This window comes from Cynoglossus semilaevis, chromosome 14 (assembly GCF_000523025.1).
Source record: "Cynoglossus semilaevis isolate Cse_v1.0 chromosome 14, Cse_v1.0, whole genome shotgun sequence".
NCBI classification, from domain to species: Eukaryota; Metazoa; Chordata; class Actinopteri; order Pleuronectiformes; family Cynoglossidae; genus Cynoglossus; species Cynoglossus semilaevis.
Window position 1 is genome coordinate 9,640,134 of NC_024320.1, and position 18,412 is coordinate 9,658,545.

The window sequence follows — 18,412 nt, forward strand, 5'->3', positions numbered from 1 at the left end:
TGGGTTGCAAAGACTGTGGGGTAAACAAGGGACTAACATTTTTTTATTGTATATATTTCAATTAAGTCAGTGGGGTGTGGCTCTTTAGGGAGACAACAACAGTAAACAAGCTCTGCCCGCCAATGACAGTAGGAGGTATTATTATTATTATTATCATTATTAATAATTCAGTTTTTCAGACCAAGACCTTTACCAAATAGAGGCCTCGTTTTCTGCTTAATTTTTTAGACAAATGTTGTCATTCTCCTGACAACCTTTGAATTTTTTTTTCTTCACAAAATTTGCATAAAAATAATTCCCTTTTGGCTCTTTCGCCATTTTAACACACAAACAAAACCAATTTGTTGCAACATATAATTTCCAGGGCTGTCTTTTGTGGACACATGTGAGCCCCACTGCTGTATGCAAGGCCAGTAGCTCCAAAATTATAAATATTTTTGTCTCTGGACAGAGTTTGGTGAATGTTCATGTCCTGCATGTTCTTTTACTTCTTTAAGGAAGTAAAACAAAGACTAATCAGTCTTTGTAACTGATTGTAAGAGACCTCGGAATATTTCGTAGTTACATACTCACTGCACTAGACATCAGACATCAGAGCCAAAGAGAAGAGGGCTAACAGAGGTAACGCTGACAGGCTGTATGTGTTCAATATCGTGGTACAGCCCTCGGAGGATGTTGATGAAAGTGAAACGGCCCGTGATTGGATAAAGCTTTCCCACTGCTGCTTTATCTTATTGCAGCGCATGATAAATATGTTTTGTCTTCCTGTTTCCTCCCCTCGTTATCCTCCCTTCTCTTCTATTTGTTTCTTACCTCTCATCTTTTTTTTGTTTTCCTCAGGCCATAAATGTTATCTTTTCTTATCCAGCAGGTTATTTATATTTTTTCCTTGGTCTGTATTCTCATGGTATTCTCCTGCCTTGCTTTTTCTTTTCTCAATGTCTTCCTTTCTTCCCTGCAGGAATGTAAAGCTGTTTATAAACCAAAGAAAGAACTTACATTAACATTTCTGTCTTTGTCGCTGCACTCCTACTCTTACAAATATACAAATTCAAGCTTGAGTTTCCTCCATATTGTGTTGACGGTTGTATCAACCTCTGCACCGACACAGAAGCTCATGTTAATGGATAAAATAATCCTTTTTTTTCTAAGATAAGCTCCTGAGTGAGTAAAATGAGCCAGAGCTTTTTAGGTGACATCCATTAAAAAAACTGATCGAACTCCCTTAATGGCAGGTGCTTCAGTTCTTTCTTTTATATCTCATTTAGTAAAGGGTTCACTGGAGATAACGTTGTTCCTCATTTAGACCTCTTTTACAACAGAATTAGTGGATTAATGTGGCTCTTTTTAAACTCTCCTATTTCATTCCCCCTGCTTTTGCTGGAAGATACATTTGTCCTTCCTTTGTTTTGTCTCCTGTGAGTTGGGTTTGACATGAAAAAAATAAGGTGCTCACACAACAGTGTTAAAAACGGAAAACAAGTGCAGTGTAAAATACTTGTACTTTATTAAAGGATGGCATGCCTACCAGAAGAATATGTTGGATCCAACATGACATGTTTCCACCTGGCCTAAATATGGCATTCAAATGACTTTTGGGCACCCCAGTCCTGTTTTACTAACATGCTAACATGTTAGTAAAACTAACACAAAGTGATTCTTATCGTGATTATGATTTTTGCCATAATCGAGCAGCCCTACCCTGGACTGTTCACCAGTCCATCATAGAGTCTCATATTAAGATAAACACATTCACACCATCATCAACATAGAGTGAACCGTTTACCTAATCCTGTCTGATTCTGGACTGAGAGCCTGAGGACATCCTGTGCACAGACACACTCAGAGGACATGCAGACCCCTTCTAGTTACAGCTGGAACTCCTCAACATCTGGTCAGACATCACACAGACGCTGCACACCACCGACGTGACAACAAACAAGTAGAAAAGGACGGGGCAGCACTGGCTTAACTCCGGGTTGACTTTATTCTTCAGACATGCAGCAGCTGAATAAATTTAGATTTCCTCCACAGTGGAGCACATCATAACCACACGCTAACAAAAGGTGGTGACGGGTGCAGACTCAGTCACTGCTCTGCCAAAATACAGCAGTAGATGGTGAAATAAGCGCCTTCACCTGAATGTCATATTTATACGACTCTTATATCCCCTCTGAGCTGAAGCCAGTTTAAACCCACGTTTATTGCAAAGGGATTTGACCCCAATGTGTCTCTTACCACAGCAGAGCAAAGCCAGATGTTGGAGAGTGTAAGTGGATTTTTGACCACTGTGAAAGAAGTCCTTTCGTTGTAACTGCTGTCAGTCTCGTGTACTTCTGCATAGTTGTTCTTCCCTTGTGTACATGCTGTTGGGAAAGCCGCTGCACTGTGGTTTTATGTTACCTACGTCATTATCCCTGCCGTGTTTCTCCGCTCCCGTGGCATTTGTCATCAACGTCAGGGAACAGTGGCCAGGAAGAAACACAGGATGTCATTTTTTGGGCTATTCAACCGCAGCCCATCCATCAGGTTGTACTGTATCGTTTCATCACCGGAGCAGGCTCCCGTCCCATTATATGTGTATTGTATCCAGCGCAGCGGCGCAAAATACTTGCTAGTGATTGAAGGGTTTTCAGCATGGTGAAGGGAGTCGGGGCCATCTGCTCGCAAAGAAGCTCCACTGAAATCTGATAACTTCTTTTTCTGTGCAGTTGATTTTCTCCATTTAACTGTCTCCACTGCTGTGGGAGGAAAAATGGGGGAGTCAAAGTCCTATTAGAAACGAAGACAAATTGTGACTGCAATACCATATTCCAAATGTAACCTCATCTCTCTCAATGTGTTACTTTGTCAGCCTTAGTAACAGATAATTTACTATTTTGTATAAATTAATTAAAAAAATAGAAGAACCACAAGAAAACTTGACCAAATAGACACAAAACAGAAGTCAAGTAAGTTGGACTGAAGCATATTTATACAAAAGCTACATCCGTTGGCGGCATTGATGAAATTGGGAACAAATAAGGAGTTTCAAGTGATGTATAAGGATATATTAAAATGTGAATTTTTGATTTTTAGTTGACCCTATAGGTCAGCGGTGTCAAACTCATTAGAATATTTAATGAGATGTAATTTGAAAAAACATCACGAACATAAAGTGTTTCTGAATTTTTAACACTGGATTGAACCCTCTAGTGGGCTGCTTTTGGCAGGTATGTTTGACACCCTTGATATAAATTCTGTAAGTCCCAGATTTATTTATTTATAAGTTTTGTAAATCATTGTTAAATGTTGATAGACAACAGAGAGGAAAAGGAGAATGGGAGGGTCAATGTGATTGGTCACTCCACTTGACTGACAGCTGGAACATCCTGTTGATACGTTTTTTTCTCACCTTGATAGGAAACGCCTATTTTGACATTTGACATTGGACAATCTAAATGTAGTGCACATGACCAGATTTATCTTATTACAGATACTAGAAATTGAGGTTGAATTAAAGGGTGATTCCTATTGTTTCTTCAGCAAAGCCTGTGGATATTCTTTACATGGACCACAGAATTACATATAGGAGAGAGAAAAGACAAGGTCATGTTTTGTTTAAAGCTGTGACAGTAAAGGTGAAGAAAATGCATCAGAGTAAATTGGTGATTTCAAGGCGAGGAGTACATGAAGTACTCACATCTTTACTGCCTTCGTTGGAATCCAGCCAGTGTTTCCTGCAGTGGCTGCATGTCACCCCCCATTTACCTCCGGTTATACTCACCTTTACTTTCTCCTTTTGACCGGTACTGTTTGCACTAACAAATCTAAAATCCTTCATTTCTCCGGTAAATTGTGTTTGCGCAGGAATGATTGTGGCAGCTTCACAGTCAAACACAGCCTTCAGTGAGCGTTCACTCTTTGGATCCTGTTTTATCCCAGTGTAATGCTTTAAGTAAACTTTGGGTGAAAAGGGGCTGCAGATATAAAACTGGGAAACGGCTGCAGCCGCTTTGAACAGTGACGATTACATCTTCACTCAGACTGCAGTCGCCCCGTAGATGGTCTGATAAAACTTGGCCAGAGCAATCTTCCTGCTGCAGAGCCGCAGGAGAAGCCGACATCGGCGTGATGAGACACTCTCCGATTGGTATGATGTGTGTTTACTGCTTATTCTGTCATCTGACTCTTTGTTCTGTTCTTCTGCTAAGAAGGTTTTTGTGTAGGTCCCATTGACGTTTTGCTTGATCTTTATCTTCGTTCAAAGAGACTTCACATGACAGTGAGTCACTTTACGGTCAGTACAAAGTCGGAAATATCAAGTAAAAATAATCTAATTTCTCTCTTTTTAAAACATAATCTTTTAAAAATTCCCGATGATACTGAAATGATTATGTACAAACAATACGTCATATTAGATATTTAAAAGTACACAGACCAGGATCACAGTTTAATCACAGTTTATTGAAGACCTACTACAGAGCATGCTAAAAAAAAGTTTGCATAAAATAGTGCATATGAATTATAGAAAATGAAAAACGTCAAAGTTCTGAGATGTAAAGACCAAAAAAAGTGAGTTACAGATATTAGCTAAACCCAAATGATAGCTTAAAGTTATCCCAGAAATTACTTCTACTTACACTGTAAGAAGTAGTTGTAATGTAACATGTTGCTTAATTGACATCACATATTTATACAGTATTTGAAGTTAATTTAATGTGTCGTAGTACCCCAATAAACGTCACCAGAGATCGCAACCTGCTAACTCAACCAATCCTGGGATTTAGGGCCTACGTCAGACATGGGCAAAAAATTGGGATACAGCCCCATCAGCTTTGTAATCTGATGCACTGACATTTTTTAATCTGACACTTGCACAGGTTGTATTTTTGTTACAGTATTCACAATATTTATATTACATTTTCCACCTCGTTCACCTCGTTTTTGTTTTTTTAATATAATATAGGCTGGAACATAAAACAACTTAAATTATAAGATTTTTTTCTTAATGCATTGGGTATTCAGGAGAAAATCTTGCTCCCAGTGATGCAATTAGTTTAGGATAAGATTAAAAGTAAAAAAAGAATAAAGGATGATAAAGACTGCAGCTCCACCGTGGCATTTTGTTTTGCATCATGTGAGAATAACCTTCTCTTCGCTGCTCTGACTTTTTTTTTTCCCATGGATGAAAACAAGAATCTTGACGTCTGGTTGCCAGGGAGTCAGATGAAGCATTAGCCTCAACTGCCAAATTAATTAATGGACGTATGTGATCGATGCATTATTCATGGCTTCACTTTTTCCACACTTTTTTCCTATCCTTGGAGGTCTGCCAGAGATCTGACCTCATGGTAAAGGAACAATGTAAACACTATAATGGACTGTGCCACTTGGTGACCCTCAGAGAGTCACTGAGGTCACCAGGGTTAAATGTCTCCCTGCGACTCATTTCCTGTCAGTGCAGGCCACAGATGAAGGGACTCGGCAGCTGTGTATTGCAGCTAAACAGGGAGGTATTGTGGCTCAGCGGAGGTCACTTGTTTTTTTGGTTTTTTTTTTTTGTTCTCTGCTTTTTCAGAAATGCGGTGACACCACAGCCATGTTTTTGTGTGTGAGAGTTACCAAAAAGGCACACGGAAAAAAACAGTACTAAATTTGGTTCTTTCCCTTTTAGAGAATAAACATTACACAACCATGAACTTTCATCTACATATCTGGCCTTTAACTTCTCTCTAATGGTAGTTAACATTGTAGCAAATATAGCTAAAAGCTACTTTGTGTTTTGAGCCTGGTGGTGCTAGTCCTCAAAGTTTTTTGGACCATTGTCTTATAAAAAATATAAAGGCTACAAAAAATGTCATTACAGTTGTTCTAGGAAAGGTATAACTCACCAAACAAAAATGTTGAGACTACAGTTAAATGTTTGTGATTATCTAAAGGCTAACCACACTAGCTAACAGTAACTCTAATTCAATATAGCATTGTGTTCTTAATCATATACACTGTGATTATCATGCATTGGCATTTCATACTATGAAAACTAAGTTAGCTCTTTATTGGTTTACATTCAGCACAGCTAAAGGCTAACTGAAATGCTTAGCTTCTTTTCCTCTTTGTGGCCACTTCTCAGATTGCTGAACCATGCAAACTACGTATATATTTAAAACTAAAATCTATATTTGCACAAAATTTCCCAAACCATAGGGAAATTAATGTTTCATTCATGGCCACATTCATTCCCTGTTTTATAAATGGTTTCATTCGTATTTCCTTTGCGTACAGACAATGGAAGTGTACGTCTCAGCAGAAAGTCATCAGCTGCTGAGGACCAGAAAAAGAAAACACCTTTGAATTTAAAGATTTTGTTCCAATTACATGGCAGATGTGTCAGCTGCTGCAGCAGGAAGACAAAGATACACCTTTTAAGATTCACAGCCAGCAGCAGAGACTAATGATACACCGTATGGAAGTAAATCATTAGGCTTGAGGACTCGGTGAGCCTCGCTTTACTCCCAGAGATTGAGATGAAAATCAATGTGAAAAAATGTCACGGCGTCCTCCGCGTCGATGGCAGCGAATCTCAAACGGACTAAATTGGTCATATCACATGTGAAGCACTGCCGTGCGGAGAAAAGCCTTTGCATTAATCAGTGTAATAGTTGGTATTGCCAATCTTGGCCCTTTCACTAAGGCAACTAAATTAGCCTGTGAGTGGTTTAAAGTAGGGCCAACAATGTACTATTGCTAATACATCTTAAAGCTAATTCTCTGTGCTTCTCTCAATGCTCTGAGAAATTAGAGATTAGCCCCGGGGAAAGTTAGTAAAAAAAATCTGAATTTCTAAGTAACATCTGAACATAGGCTAAAGTTGACCAAATGCTAAAAGACAGCCAAAATCTGTAGGCGGCTAAAGTTAGCCTTGATTTAATCCTAGAGCTTGAGTTAAAAAATAATCTGAATCAGCTAAATTGATCACATCATGTGAACATAAAATATTATGTATCGATACACTGCAGTATTGTGAAATACTGTATCGATATTCTACAGCACTGATCGACTTTTTTTATTAACAATTTACATGCAAATATTCATGCCGTTGGTTCATTTTCGCGTTGCATTTAAACATCTGACCACTAGTTGATTGTACAAGGACTCCATGTTCATTGAGACTTTGAGTCAAGCAATCGCTTGAAACGGAATTTGTGTTCAAAAACTCAATATGTCGCTGTGTTGGCATGTTGTTGCCCCTGTATCATGATACATATCATGTATCGCCAGATTCGTGCCGATACACACATCTATAAAATACTGTTCTTAATGTAAATGTTCTTTTTGTACATGTAACATATACATATACAGTATTACATGTAGATAATGTATTTTTCCGACCCTGCTTTTCTACAGCAGCTCTAATAAACGATGGCAGCTGCAGAAACCCCTCACATTAATCAGTGTCCAGTGAGCGTGAAGTTTGTAATTCCAGTGCCTGGACCTGCAGTGCTAATGATGAAGATGGACAGTAAGCGTCCTCAGTCACATGATTTCCCTCCGTCCACTGCCCAACAATACGTGAGGAAAAAGATGGTTTCGAGGATAATTAAATTAGTTCACTCTCTTGATGTCAGACTGAGACGCCTCTCTTCTCCAACAGGCTCGTAGCTGCCAGGCTAATACTGTAGTACTCCAGACTGTACATTCCATACAGTGCTATAAATACCGTCAGCTCTAATGAAGTGAGAAGAGACGTCGCCTCGCTTTAGATACATGCTCTCTGAGGACACTCCAAGACACCAATAATCATTTTCTGTCCGTGTTCCTATTAATTTTGTGTTGAGTGGAGTAGAACTGTCACTTTTAGCAAAAATCTATTTCTTTAAAAAAGACAAATTTGGTATGCTGTATTTCTTTGCCAGTCATTAGTCACTTTTAATGGATGCACATGCTGTTTCTTGTCTGTTCCCCTTATTACACATAGTATATAAATATAAATCTATATATATGTAGATATATGCATTTGTGCAGTATATGTACATATAGTCTAATCTAATTGCAACAATTAAATGTATTTATATACTTCATATATTCTAATTCACACACCCATGTAGCCATTTTTATAGTAAAATTTGATGACAAATCTCTTCATGTGCTAACAAATTGTCACTACAAAGACTATCAGCACAGCTCCTCTTGTGCAGGCATAAAGGCATTATAAAAAGGTGCTTTTTATTTGTTCCTTCCTTCTTTGTAAATCTATAACCATTTAGTTTGGCTACATGAACAGGGTAAAAAAAAACCTACCACCCAAATACACACTGAGGGAGAACTTTAAGATGTTCTTTGTTGAGCTCTTATTAATTGAAATAATAATTTAAAAAAACATTTTGCATATGTAAATGCCTGGTGTAATATACCGAACCATACCTACTTTCTTAGTTAAATCAAAGCTGAGTGATAATACACTCGGATTTGTCAGGTCATTTGAGTACCAAGTGAGCTAAGTAGTAACAACCCCTGGGGCCTAAGTCAGGACTTGGGGCCAAGTGTGTTACGCAGTGAGCATTTGTTCGGCTAAAAGTCAATGAATCTCTGTAAGGCTGCGATTGAGCTCAGAGGAACTCAGAGGAAAGCTTCAAATGCTGAATAAACTATGAGACTCTTCATTCTATCCCTTTAAGAACCAGTTCAGAGCAGAGAGACTTTACTTAAAGATTTCACACACTTATGTAATCTGAACTACGCAGTGACATTCCCTGCTCTTTAGCGCAACAAATCATCCCATTAAGAAGCCCATCATTACTGGTTTTCATGATGAATTTGTGCCATTACATCAGGTTCGGCTTCAGCTTCTTGAGTGCTTTTGCATTGATTGGTCTTCCTTCTTCACATTGATTTTTGTTTTCAATTTTTTTTTCAAAGATTTGATTACTATAGACATCCAACCTAGCAGGATTTAGCTTAGTTGCGCAAAATTATCACAAGTATGGCTGTAATCAACCAAAGACAGTCGACTAAAGCCGTAACATTTTGACTGTTTGGGGGGCTGCGCAGTGCTTGATAGCCTTGTCTGCCTAAATTAATTTTAAAAAAGACAGAGCAGTATATTTGAGCAATTACATGTAAAAAATAATAATTAAAATTATAGATGTAATTTTATTTTAAGATGCTATTCACTGGGGCTAAACTAAGGACCACAGTATTGTGCATTCTATGGCGATTTAATCAAAGTACCCCAACATATAATGTATAATAACATATTCAGTGTATATGAGTAAATATATATGTAGAGTTTTCAATGTTGGTAGCTCACGTCACCCTGGTCATTTGGAAACTGTCTCCCGAGACAAAAAGGTGTGGACAGCCCTGTACTAGAGTCTGTCGGCTCTGACAGCGTTCTCTAAAATTAGCTTCTTATTTTGAGCTGATCTTGACTTCAGCATTTTTTTTTAAACTTTCTCTTTGGTCAATTTTAATTTAGCACTGACTTTTTTTTTGTTGTGGTTATGGTTGTGGTTATCGTACTTAACTTTATTCTTTGCCAGACGAAATGTTCTCTGATCTTCTTTTTTTTATATAGGGCAACAGATGCCAACAACAATCACATTAGCTTATCATGTTTGTTTTTGTTTAACTCCTACTAATCTTTAGCTACTGTATGAGGTATAACTGTTATAGCTTATGGTGTATTTATGGATAAAAAAAGTAAATAAGTTTGTTTTTTTATGGCGGTAAAATGCATGAGAATTATAGCATGCATCATTTTTAGCAAATTCTCCAAAGAAGAGTGGTCTGCATTTACATTACCATTAAAACATCCACCATAATTCTAGTCTTTAATATCACAGGAGGAGCAGTTGGCTTTTAATGTATGTTATCAAATCTGGCAGCCATGCACAATGTCGGTGAATGGTTGGACCCAGATGTCTAGTAAGGTTTCAGTGCCTTAAACATCCCGTGTTTATGTCCGTATAGATTTTAACCCACATTAATTCCCAAGCGTTTATTTTGTTTTGTGTCTGTATTTGAGGACAAACCTTAAGAGTTACTTCCAGTCCCACGTAAACACTGAGCCCTGCCTGTACATAAGTCAGTGCCCAGCATGTTGCTGAACATGTTGGTAATGCGGTACACCTTTTTTTATGCTGTTGTTGCTCCCCTAAGCTACAGTGACAGTTTTAAATTAGCTGCTGGCTCCCCACAGAAAACAAAAAAAAAGTTTTATGTAGTGACTTTATGGGCTGTGTGTGAAAACACAGGGCTGCAGTGGTGGAGGAGGCACAGATGTAATTCATCACTGGTGCACCTTACCCACAGAGAAGGACTATTTAAACCTACTCTTGTCCATATGGACACAACAATCACAGCGTGCACAGATGTGAATCCACATGTTCTGCTGACTTAAGGAAAAATGGCTGCAGTTCTAAATTGGGCTGCATGTTATAAAAGTGACATTCCAGCCTGCAGGACCATGTGGGCCACCCAGGGCTTAACGTGGGCAATACGAAATGAGCATGGGGTTAGGCTGGGTGAAATCTTTGAGCCCCAGTGGTTGGTAGTAGGGTTGAGTATTTTAAATATTTTAAAGCTTCCTAGAGTTCCATTTAACCCTCACCTGAATATTAAATACACCCTATGAAAGGCCTCAAATGCAACTTTAACTGGGGCCTAGCCAAAAAAAAAAAGGCTAAACATTAGTCAAAAAAACAATGGAGCATAATCCAAATAAACTGTTTCCTTACAAGTTGAAGTTTACCATAATATACTGTATGAATTTAATGGCTGTTTAGACTGCCCAGATAAAGTTAATAATAACAGTCAAAACAAAAGTTAGCATCCTGACTGCTAAAAGTAAGACTGAAGATAACCAGAAGTTAGCTCCGAAATAGTTTAACTGTTGACATTGTTGAACTTCTTAAATAAACGCTTCCATAGTGTAGCACTCTGCTGGTGACACTGAAACAATGCATGTTAAGTGACGTTGTCACGTTGAGTTTCTGACTCTATCAGAGGACTTGACAGATACTAAAGGCACTGAAGGTGATTCACTTCCTACTTTATTCAAACCATATTAGCCTGTCAGCGTCACATGCATCATTTCTGTTGCCCCTACATGTAGACAACTCACATGGACCACAACTGGGTTTGCACCCATAAAACAATGCTGGTGTTTTCCTGAGGCAGTTTATTTACAAAATAATATCAGCAGTTTCAGAAGCCGAGGTTCTCATTCCATTAAAAAAAGCCAAACACCACAGTGCAATAAACCAGAGAAAGTCTTTAAAAAGTTGCTCTAAAGTAAGTGTTTACGATTTGGGAGATGTCTAACTCCTATTCACTATTTCATTCTAATATTTTTTATAGCTACCAGCAGCAGCTTTCTCCATTTCCATTGTGCACTGTGGAGGAAGCTCATGCCATATTTACTATGCATCCAGTCTGGTTTGTAGAATAGAATATTTAATTTTATCTTTTTTTCCAGTGTGAATGTATTATAAGTCAAAAGCCTGTGCAGATTAGGTGTTGGAGGACGGACTTTTGGGAACAGCCGCAGCCAGATTTATTTGTTTACAGATACGTTGTATGGATTTTTATTTATTAAAATCCATACAACGTATCTGTCCTTCAATTTTTACTTGTTTTGTTCAAAAACTGTGGTTAAGCTGCAGGTTAAAACCTGTCCAAATATCTCGTGCGAATTATACTGCCAACACAGAAGCTTAAGACCTTTGACTTCACATTACTATTCATCACATTTCTTGAATTTTATCATTGAGCTCTTTTACAGTAAATCTCAGTTCACTGTTAGATTCTAGGATCACGTTCCTGCTGCATATCTTTTAAATTCTATAACCTCTACAATTTACCCCCCAGGCATTACATCCAGGAAATTGTTGCTTTTCATCCTCCCCTGCCCCGCTCTGGCTGAGGGTCAGTTTAATCCCCCTCTGCACCCCCCCCCCTCCCCCCTCCTGTACACGCACAATCTCTTTTTGCAGCGAGGCAGGGGTAAAGATGATGAGGCGGGTATCAGCTGGCAGGAAGCTTCACTTAAAGCTAAGTCATTCACTTAATGGATTTTAACCTCTGTCAATGCAGGCGGGAAAGCCTCACTATCGGTGTCAATCACCTCTGATGAATACAGATCAAAAGGCTATTTAAAATCTGTCTTTTCTCGTCGGGTGTCACTGTTTGTGACAGGATGGAGGCGCCATCTGTGAAGGATAAAAAATAAAGACCTCAGGGAGAGAGAGAGAGAGAGATGGGAGTTTAGAGTAGAGGAGAAGAAAAGCCCCGTGCTTAAGTTGCAGCTCGGATGCTGTCAAGCGTCAGTTCTCAGACACTGAAAACAATCGATAGACTCAGCTGGTCTCCTTTGATTGGCAGCCACTGCACAGGTCCAGAGTGGAAATGGACTCGCAGTTACCTTGGAATAAACACACGTTGGCTCCTGTGTGTATTCTTAATCATCCGTGTCCTTCTTTGAATTGATGTCAGAAATCTATGCCATTGAGCTGCAGACCTATGTTTAGACATCAGGTGTGAAGGACAAGCTCTTATTAAAAAATACGAAGTGCAATAATCGATCTCTGCACACATGGCGGGAAAATGGATTTGTGTTCTCGCCTCAGAGCAAAGAGACCAGAGGTTTGCTGGTTGAAGTTCTAAATCTTTCTGTATGGAGTTTGGATGTTCTTCATGTCCATGGGTTTTCTACAGGTTCTGTATACCCCTCTCCATCCCCCCATTCAATCAAGTATTGGAGAACGGGGGTCTTTTTAGACAAATGTCCAATGTCCACCGGAAAAATTGATTTTTGCGGTCAAAGGTCAGTGTTTCTGTGACCTCTTAGAGGCCTTTCATTGAGCTTTGTGACACTGACCTTTGTGGTCAGTGTCACCGTGAGGTCATTCTCATTACATGTCATTTCCTCTGAGCTAACACTGTCTTGTTTTCAGACTAAACAAAATGTATGCGACTCATGGGATTTTAGTTCTTACTGCAGGCTGGGCAAGATGCCAGTGAGAAAGACAAGGATTTTAAGGTCGTGTATCTTTTGTGCCGACACAGAGGTATTTATTGTTGATGAGCTACACAATGGATAAACAGCGTATTTTAGGATCTTAAGAAGGTTGGTATAAAACTTGTCCACCCAGGAGGACTGTTTAGCCCACTTAGTTACTTAGAGCAAAACTACATGATTGTTCATTTGTTTTTTTACCAATATGTTTCATTTGCGCAGGCACAAAGGCATCAAATGTTACCTCGAAACAAACAATGTGTCTGAGTTCTTTTTCCAATTTTGTCCATTCAGGAGAATCATTAAACATGTTTGCTAACAGGTTTAGCTTCTTATCTAATGCTTACCAAACTCAGAGCTATCGGGAATTACACGCTACTCTTTTGCAGGCGCAGAAGCATTGTTACTGGTAATTATTTTTAACTGTAATAAACTACTTTTTGTACATTTTTATGTAATATTGCTCCACCGTGGAGACTTGCTTGCTAACATCAAAACAACACCAACACCATTGTTTGTTTGTTTGTTTGTTTTTTGTTAGCCAAGGAGTGGCTTCCAGCTGTAGGCCATTTGGATCGTTTTTCAACACATTTTTTTGTTTTTTCAAATAAGAAATTAAAATTTTTAAATATTTATATATTTATTTATAATATAAATCTATATATTTAATATTAAAAGTGAATGCTCTATTATTAATGCCCCAAAAACTATGCTCTCAGAAAAGACTTCGAGGTTCAGCTAGCCAGGTCAAAGTGACCTCATAAAACATGTTTTTCAGCCTCTTAGACATCAAATTCTTCAGCTAGAACCTGTCACATGAATCTGGAAACAGAACGTGTCTAGACTAAAACTGTAGGTCAGTGGATCCCAGCAGCTGCTGGTGGTGATGGTTTAGAAAGAAGATACCTGTTTATAAACATGCACTTGTTTTTCTGAGGGTCTCTTGTATAAATCTGTGTACTCAGCTTCATATATGCACATGTATATATTTACACACAGAACCAAATCCAAAGACTGCGGGGGTTAACAGGTGTTGGACCTTTTCAGCTGCTGTAGGATACTTGGCGTGTTTAAAATGCACAACCTGACTCTTGACCTACTGCTTCTCCGCTGCAGGACTGGCTGAGCAGATTTGGATACCTCCCACCTCCTGACCCGGTGACTGGGCAGCTCCAGACCAAGGAGGCCCTGACCAAGGCCATCAAAGCCATGCAGAGGTTTGGAGGACTGAAGGAGACTGGAGTTTTCGGTACGTAGCTATGTTGGCTTTGCTGTAGCAAATGTGTGGGTTGTTGTGTGGAGACTGATCGATATGGAAAAAGCTTATTATATGATTCAGTGAACCCTGAACCCTCTCTTTAAGAACCAGTGTTCTCTACAGTCAAATGATTTTCTCCTACATTTGGTCCTGAATACAAATGTTGTCCTGCATTATCCTTTTCTTTTTATTTAACTGACTTTCAAACATCGGAAATGTGCAAAAAGCAGATTTAGTGAAGGTTCTGAGTTTCCCATTTCTACATTTTATTTTGTACTCTAATTTAGTTTCCTTGCTCTTACATAGCTTAAACATGTGACTCGTGACATGTGTTGAAACATTGAACAACTGCTCTAAGGTTCAACACCTCTTCTACCTTTTAGAAGTTACAGTTATGATGTTTTCTCAATGTGTGATCAGTACTTAGGTACAGCCTTCTTTTCTTGTTTATTAGATTGACAGCTAGTCAGGTAAATAAAACCAGTCTTTTTTTTACTTTTTACTTAGGAGGAGATAAATGGTGATGTGCATTTTTTGTATTCTGTTTTTTAAGATAAAAACTTCAGTTTACGAAGTACACGAGAACATATTATTACAAATTAAGCATCATTGTATTAGGTTACAATTTGTTTCAAAAACGTCATGATAAAATATTGCGAACCAAAAATCGTGACTTGTATCTCAAGTTGACTGTATCTGTAAATCACATATCGTTTACCTAAAAATATTTGAATTACTACCATTAAGGGTCAGAGATGTCTAGTGGACTTGATCACATGGAGTCACTGCTCTCTTCTGGTCTTCTCTATTAATACTTTATGAGATTAATCATTGACGCTGAGTATAGATATTTCAACACCACAGAATCAGTGCTGCACTTCTGTGTTTTCGCAAATGTAAATTCCACAGGTCACATATACAATGCTGTCTCCAACTTTGTTTATTGTTGAACATACAGTTGCTCAAAGTGACAGGCCATCTGCAGACTACAGCTGCTGCTAAAGCCAAAAAGAGTGATAACAACCATCAGTACAGCTGTGATCGGCAGCTAACTTGCCGCCACCGCTGCTGCTGCTGCTGCTGCTGCTGCTGCTGCTGCTGCTGTATTTGGCTTCTCTTTTGTCTCAAACAGCCCAGTGAAATTTAACATCATTATTATTGAGTTAGATTTTTCCATTCATGGGCTTTTAATATAACCTTCACATTCAATCTCAACACCAGTAATTGGATGCCTTGTCATCTCTAGTGTGTATACCAATTGAATTATGGCAGCCTTAGAACAACATCTACCCCACAGGTCTCTGTGGAGGCTGGCCGTCTACCAGTCAGGCTTGGCCTCCACTGAAGATTCTTTCAGCACCTTTTCTCTGATCATCTCTTCCTCTTCTCTTGTTCTTCATTCTGCCCAGACCAAGCCACATTAGGACTAATGAAAACCCCCAGATGTTCTCTGCCAGATGTGTCGGACGCTGAGGGGACCACGAGCCGCAGGAAACGGAACCTTGCTCTTCAGAACAAATGGAATAAAAGACATCTGTCCTGGAGGTATGGATGACATTAGACAAACAGAGGAGTCAGGTCATGTGTGTTTTTTCTTCTTTGTAAAATGTGTGCTCCAGGTTGTTCCTCCTACCACTGAGGATTTGTGTTGTTCCTACATTCCTTGATCTGTCTACAGAGTCTCGGGTCCTCCTAAGTAGGTTCTAGTAAGGTTTATTTTTTTTAAATTAGGCAATCGCACTCAAGTTTTAAGAAAATGTTTCGCCTTCTATTCAAGAAGTTTCAGTTTATTTCTTGGAATGTTTTTAAAAGTGCAGACGTGGGTGATAAACTTGTCTGATCAACAGGACTGATGGAACTATCCATACAACCATTGTCTACCACTTATTCGTTTGCGGTGTCATAAGGGGGCACTGGAGCCAATCAGGGGCTACCCCGGACAGTTGTCCAGTCTATCCCAAGGCCACAGATAGAGACAAATAACGAAACAGTCACCATTTTTAAATCAACTGCAGTTGTGAAGAGAAGAATCGGATACAACAGGTCATTCTAAGACAGAACGAGGCAAAAGCATGTCTTCCTCATGTATTTTCTACTGACAAGATATTAGCAACTTTTGGCTAACATGTCTGACATTCCTTAGATCAGTTTAAGTGGTTTGATCCATCCATATTATGTGTTTAGAATATCTGCCAACCAACTAAAATTTAAATTTTAATCTCAGGGTAGCTGTGAATTAATCATAAATAATCATGATTAATCGTGACTGTAGGTAATCATATTTTGATATCTGTGTTACTCATTTGTTTTTATTTGTGACTATATGTGAAAATATTTATGGTCTGCTAATCTTAATCCTCTGACATGGAGTTGAAGCAGCCACAAACACTAGAGCTGGTATTTTAGGATGAAGGTGTTTCACTGAAACAATGACCTTTCCCTGCAGTCTGTAGAAATAGCGTGTAGTGGTCAACAAGAAGTGGATGACAGTGGAGTTATTAGATATGGAATAATCATCATTTTATCAATGTGTTAAAAATATAAATCAGTTTAATCTAAAAAAATATCAATCTGTTAATTGTTACAGCCCAAGAATAAAAATATTGACTAATGAGTTGCCATTGCCTAAGCCGTGCTAAGACGTGCTGCCTTCAGGTTTTGTGGCCCTTTGATAAATAACATTGTAGCAGCCAGTGTTAGAGGAAAAGATAGTGATGTATTGTTGAGTCTGTGCAGATTCACACACTCCCTGTCCTGCTTCAGCGCTGAGCATGTGGGCCAGTGTTTGTGTGCGTGCAGAATATAAATGCAAACTTGGATTCAGAAATAAGGAAAAGCCAAAAAAGCACACAGAGCATATAGTCTGAGACGTGCACATCCACACTCGGGACCATGCACACTTTCCTCCTCTCTTGGTGGGCTTTAGCTTCCTCTTGTCTTCTTTGTGCTGCTGCCAATCATACAGCGTGTCCTGTCTGCTCACTCCACTCTGAAATAAGAACAGGCTTGTCTCCGGTCCAGCGGAGCACCTTTGTACTCACTCTAGTCAGATTTGCTGAAACAGTTGTGGATAATGTGCTAACCTCAGATCCGCAGAGATTTCCATTGCAGAGCAGATTTTCAGAAACACAACAAACAAAAACAAAAACATTCATATTCTGCAAAGGTGGGCTCTCTTGTTTTGGTCTTTCTGCCTCCAGTAAATGTTCGAACTCTCCTGTGGCCGCTCTCCTGCTCTTTATTCCAAGAAAATGTGTTGTTTTTTATATCATGTTGAACTTGTGATATTTCTGCTTTATTAAATTGTACCGAGGTGACAGAGTGGAAATAATGTGCAAAAAACATCACATCAATAAGATTTGAAAAACATTGACATATAAGCAAAAACACAGTCCAATACCTAGATGTATGTTATAATTGATTTCCCAAAGACTTTGTTGTGTATGTATGTTGTGTTCAGGTGTTGTTGCTCAGTTCTTTTTTTTTCTTTGGTCTTTGGTCTTTTCTCTGGGTAGCTGTTCCCTTTTAGTTTAAATGCCATCAAACTCCAGTGTTAGCTACGATGCCACCTTTCCTGTCGCCACAGCTTTGACAGTCTTGTCCATTCTACCGACTTGCTCTTTCAACAGTGTCTGCACGATTGTGTTGTGTCCACTATTTACTCCAGTCTCCCCAGCTTTGGCACAGGATTATGACGCCCGTCTCACGTCAGTGATGACTGAGTTTAGACAGAGGGCCCTCTGAAAAACGTCTAATATGTGTTATTTCCACATATGAGAGTGTTTTGGCTCAGTCCAGGTTTCTGCTGCTGTCTCATTGTCATACAAAAAATGAAATATAGGTCATATGTGGTCCAAAAACAATTGATTTGAGTAACTTCCTGATAAATGTTACTCAAATCATTTTTCCCCCGGGTCTTCAGATCCAGAATGTACTGTTCCTGAAGATCCCTCACATTTGCTCTGGTACCTGTAGGCCTGCATCTTTGTTGTGAAGTTGTTTGGGTCTTATGAGGTCAACAATATAAGATGGTGTCTGGTCATGAAGTGATTAAAATGTGAGCAGGAGAATTTCCTAGATTTTACTGGGAGCCAGTATAGAGAGGTCAGGACTGCACTGATATGGTCTCTCTTTCTGGTTTTTGAAAAGTTTTGGAT

At 39.0% G+C, this 18,412-nt stretch overlaps 1 protein-coding gene across 1 annotated transcript in view; it reads left to right on the forward strand.

Annotated features, from left to right (window-relative positions):
- The window catches only part of LOC103389474 (matrix metalloproteinase-17-like), a 67,292-nt gene that overhangs the window by 14,634 nt on the left and 34,246 nt on the right, over positions 1–18,412 (forward strand). Inside the window, exons 2-3 of the mRNA XM_008324890.3 lie at positions 14,114–14,246; positions 15,665–15,800. Of these exons, the coding sequence (XP_008323112.1) occupies positions 14,114–14,246; positions 15,665–15,800 (269 nt within the window). The remainder of the gene's footprint in view (positions 1–14,113; positions 14,247–15,664; positions 15,801–18,412) is intronic.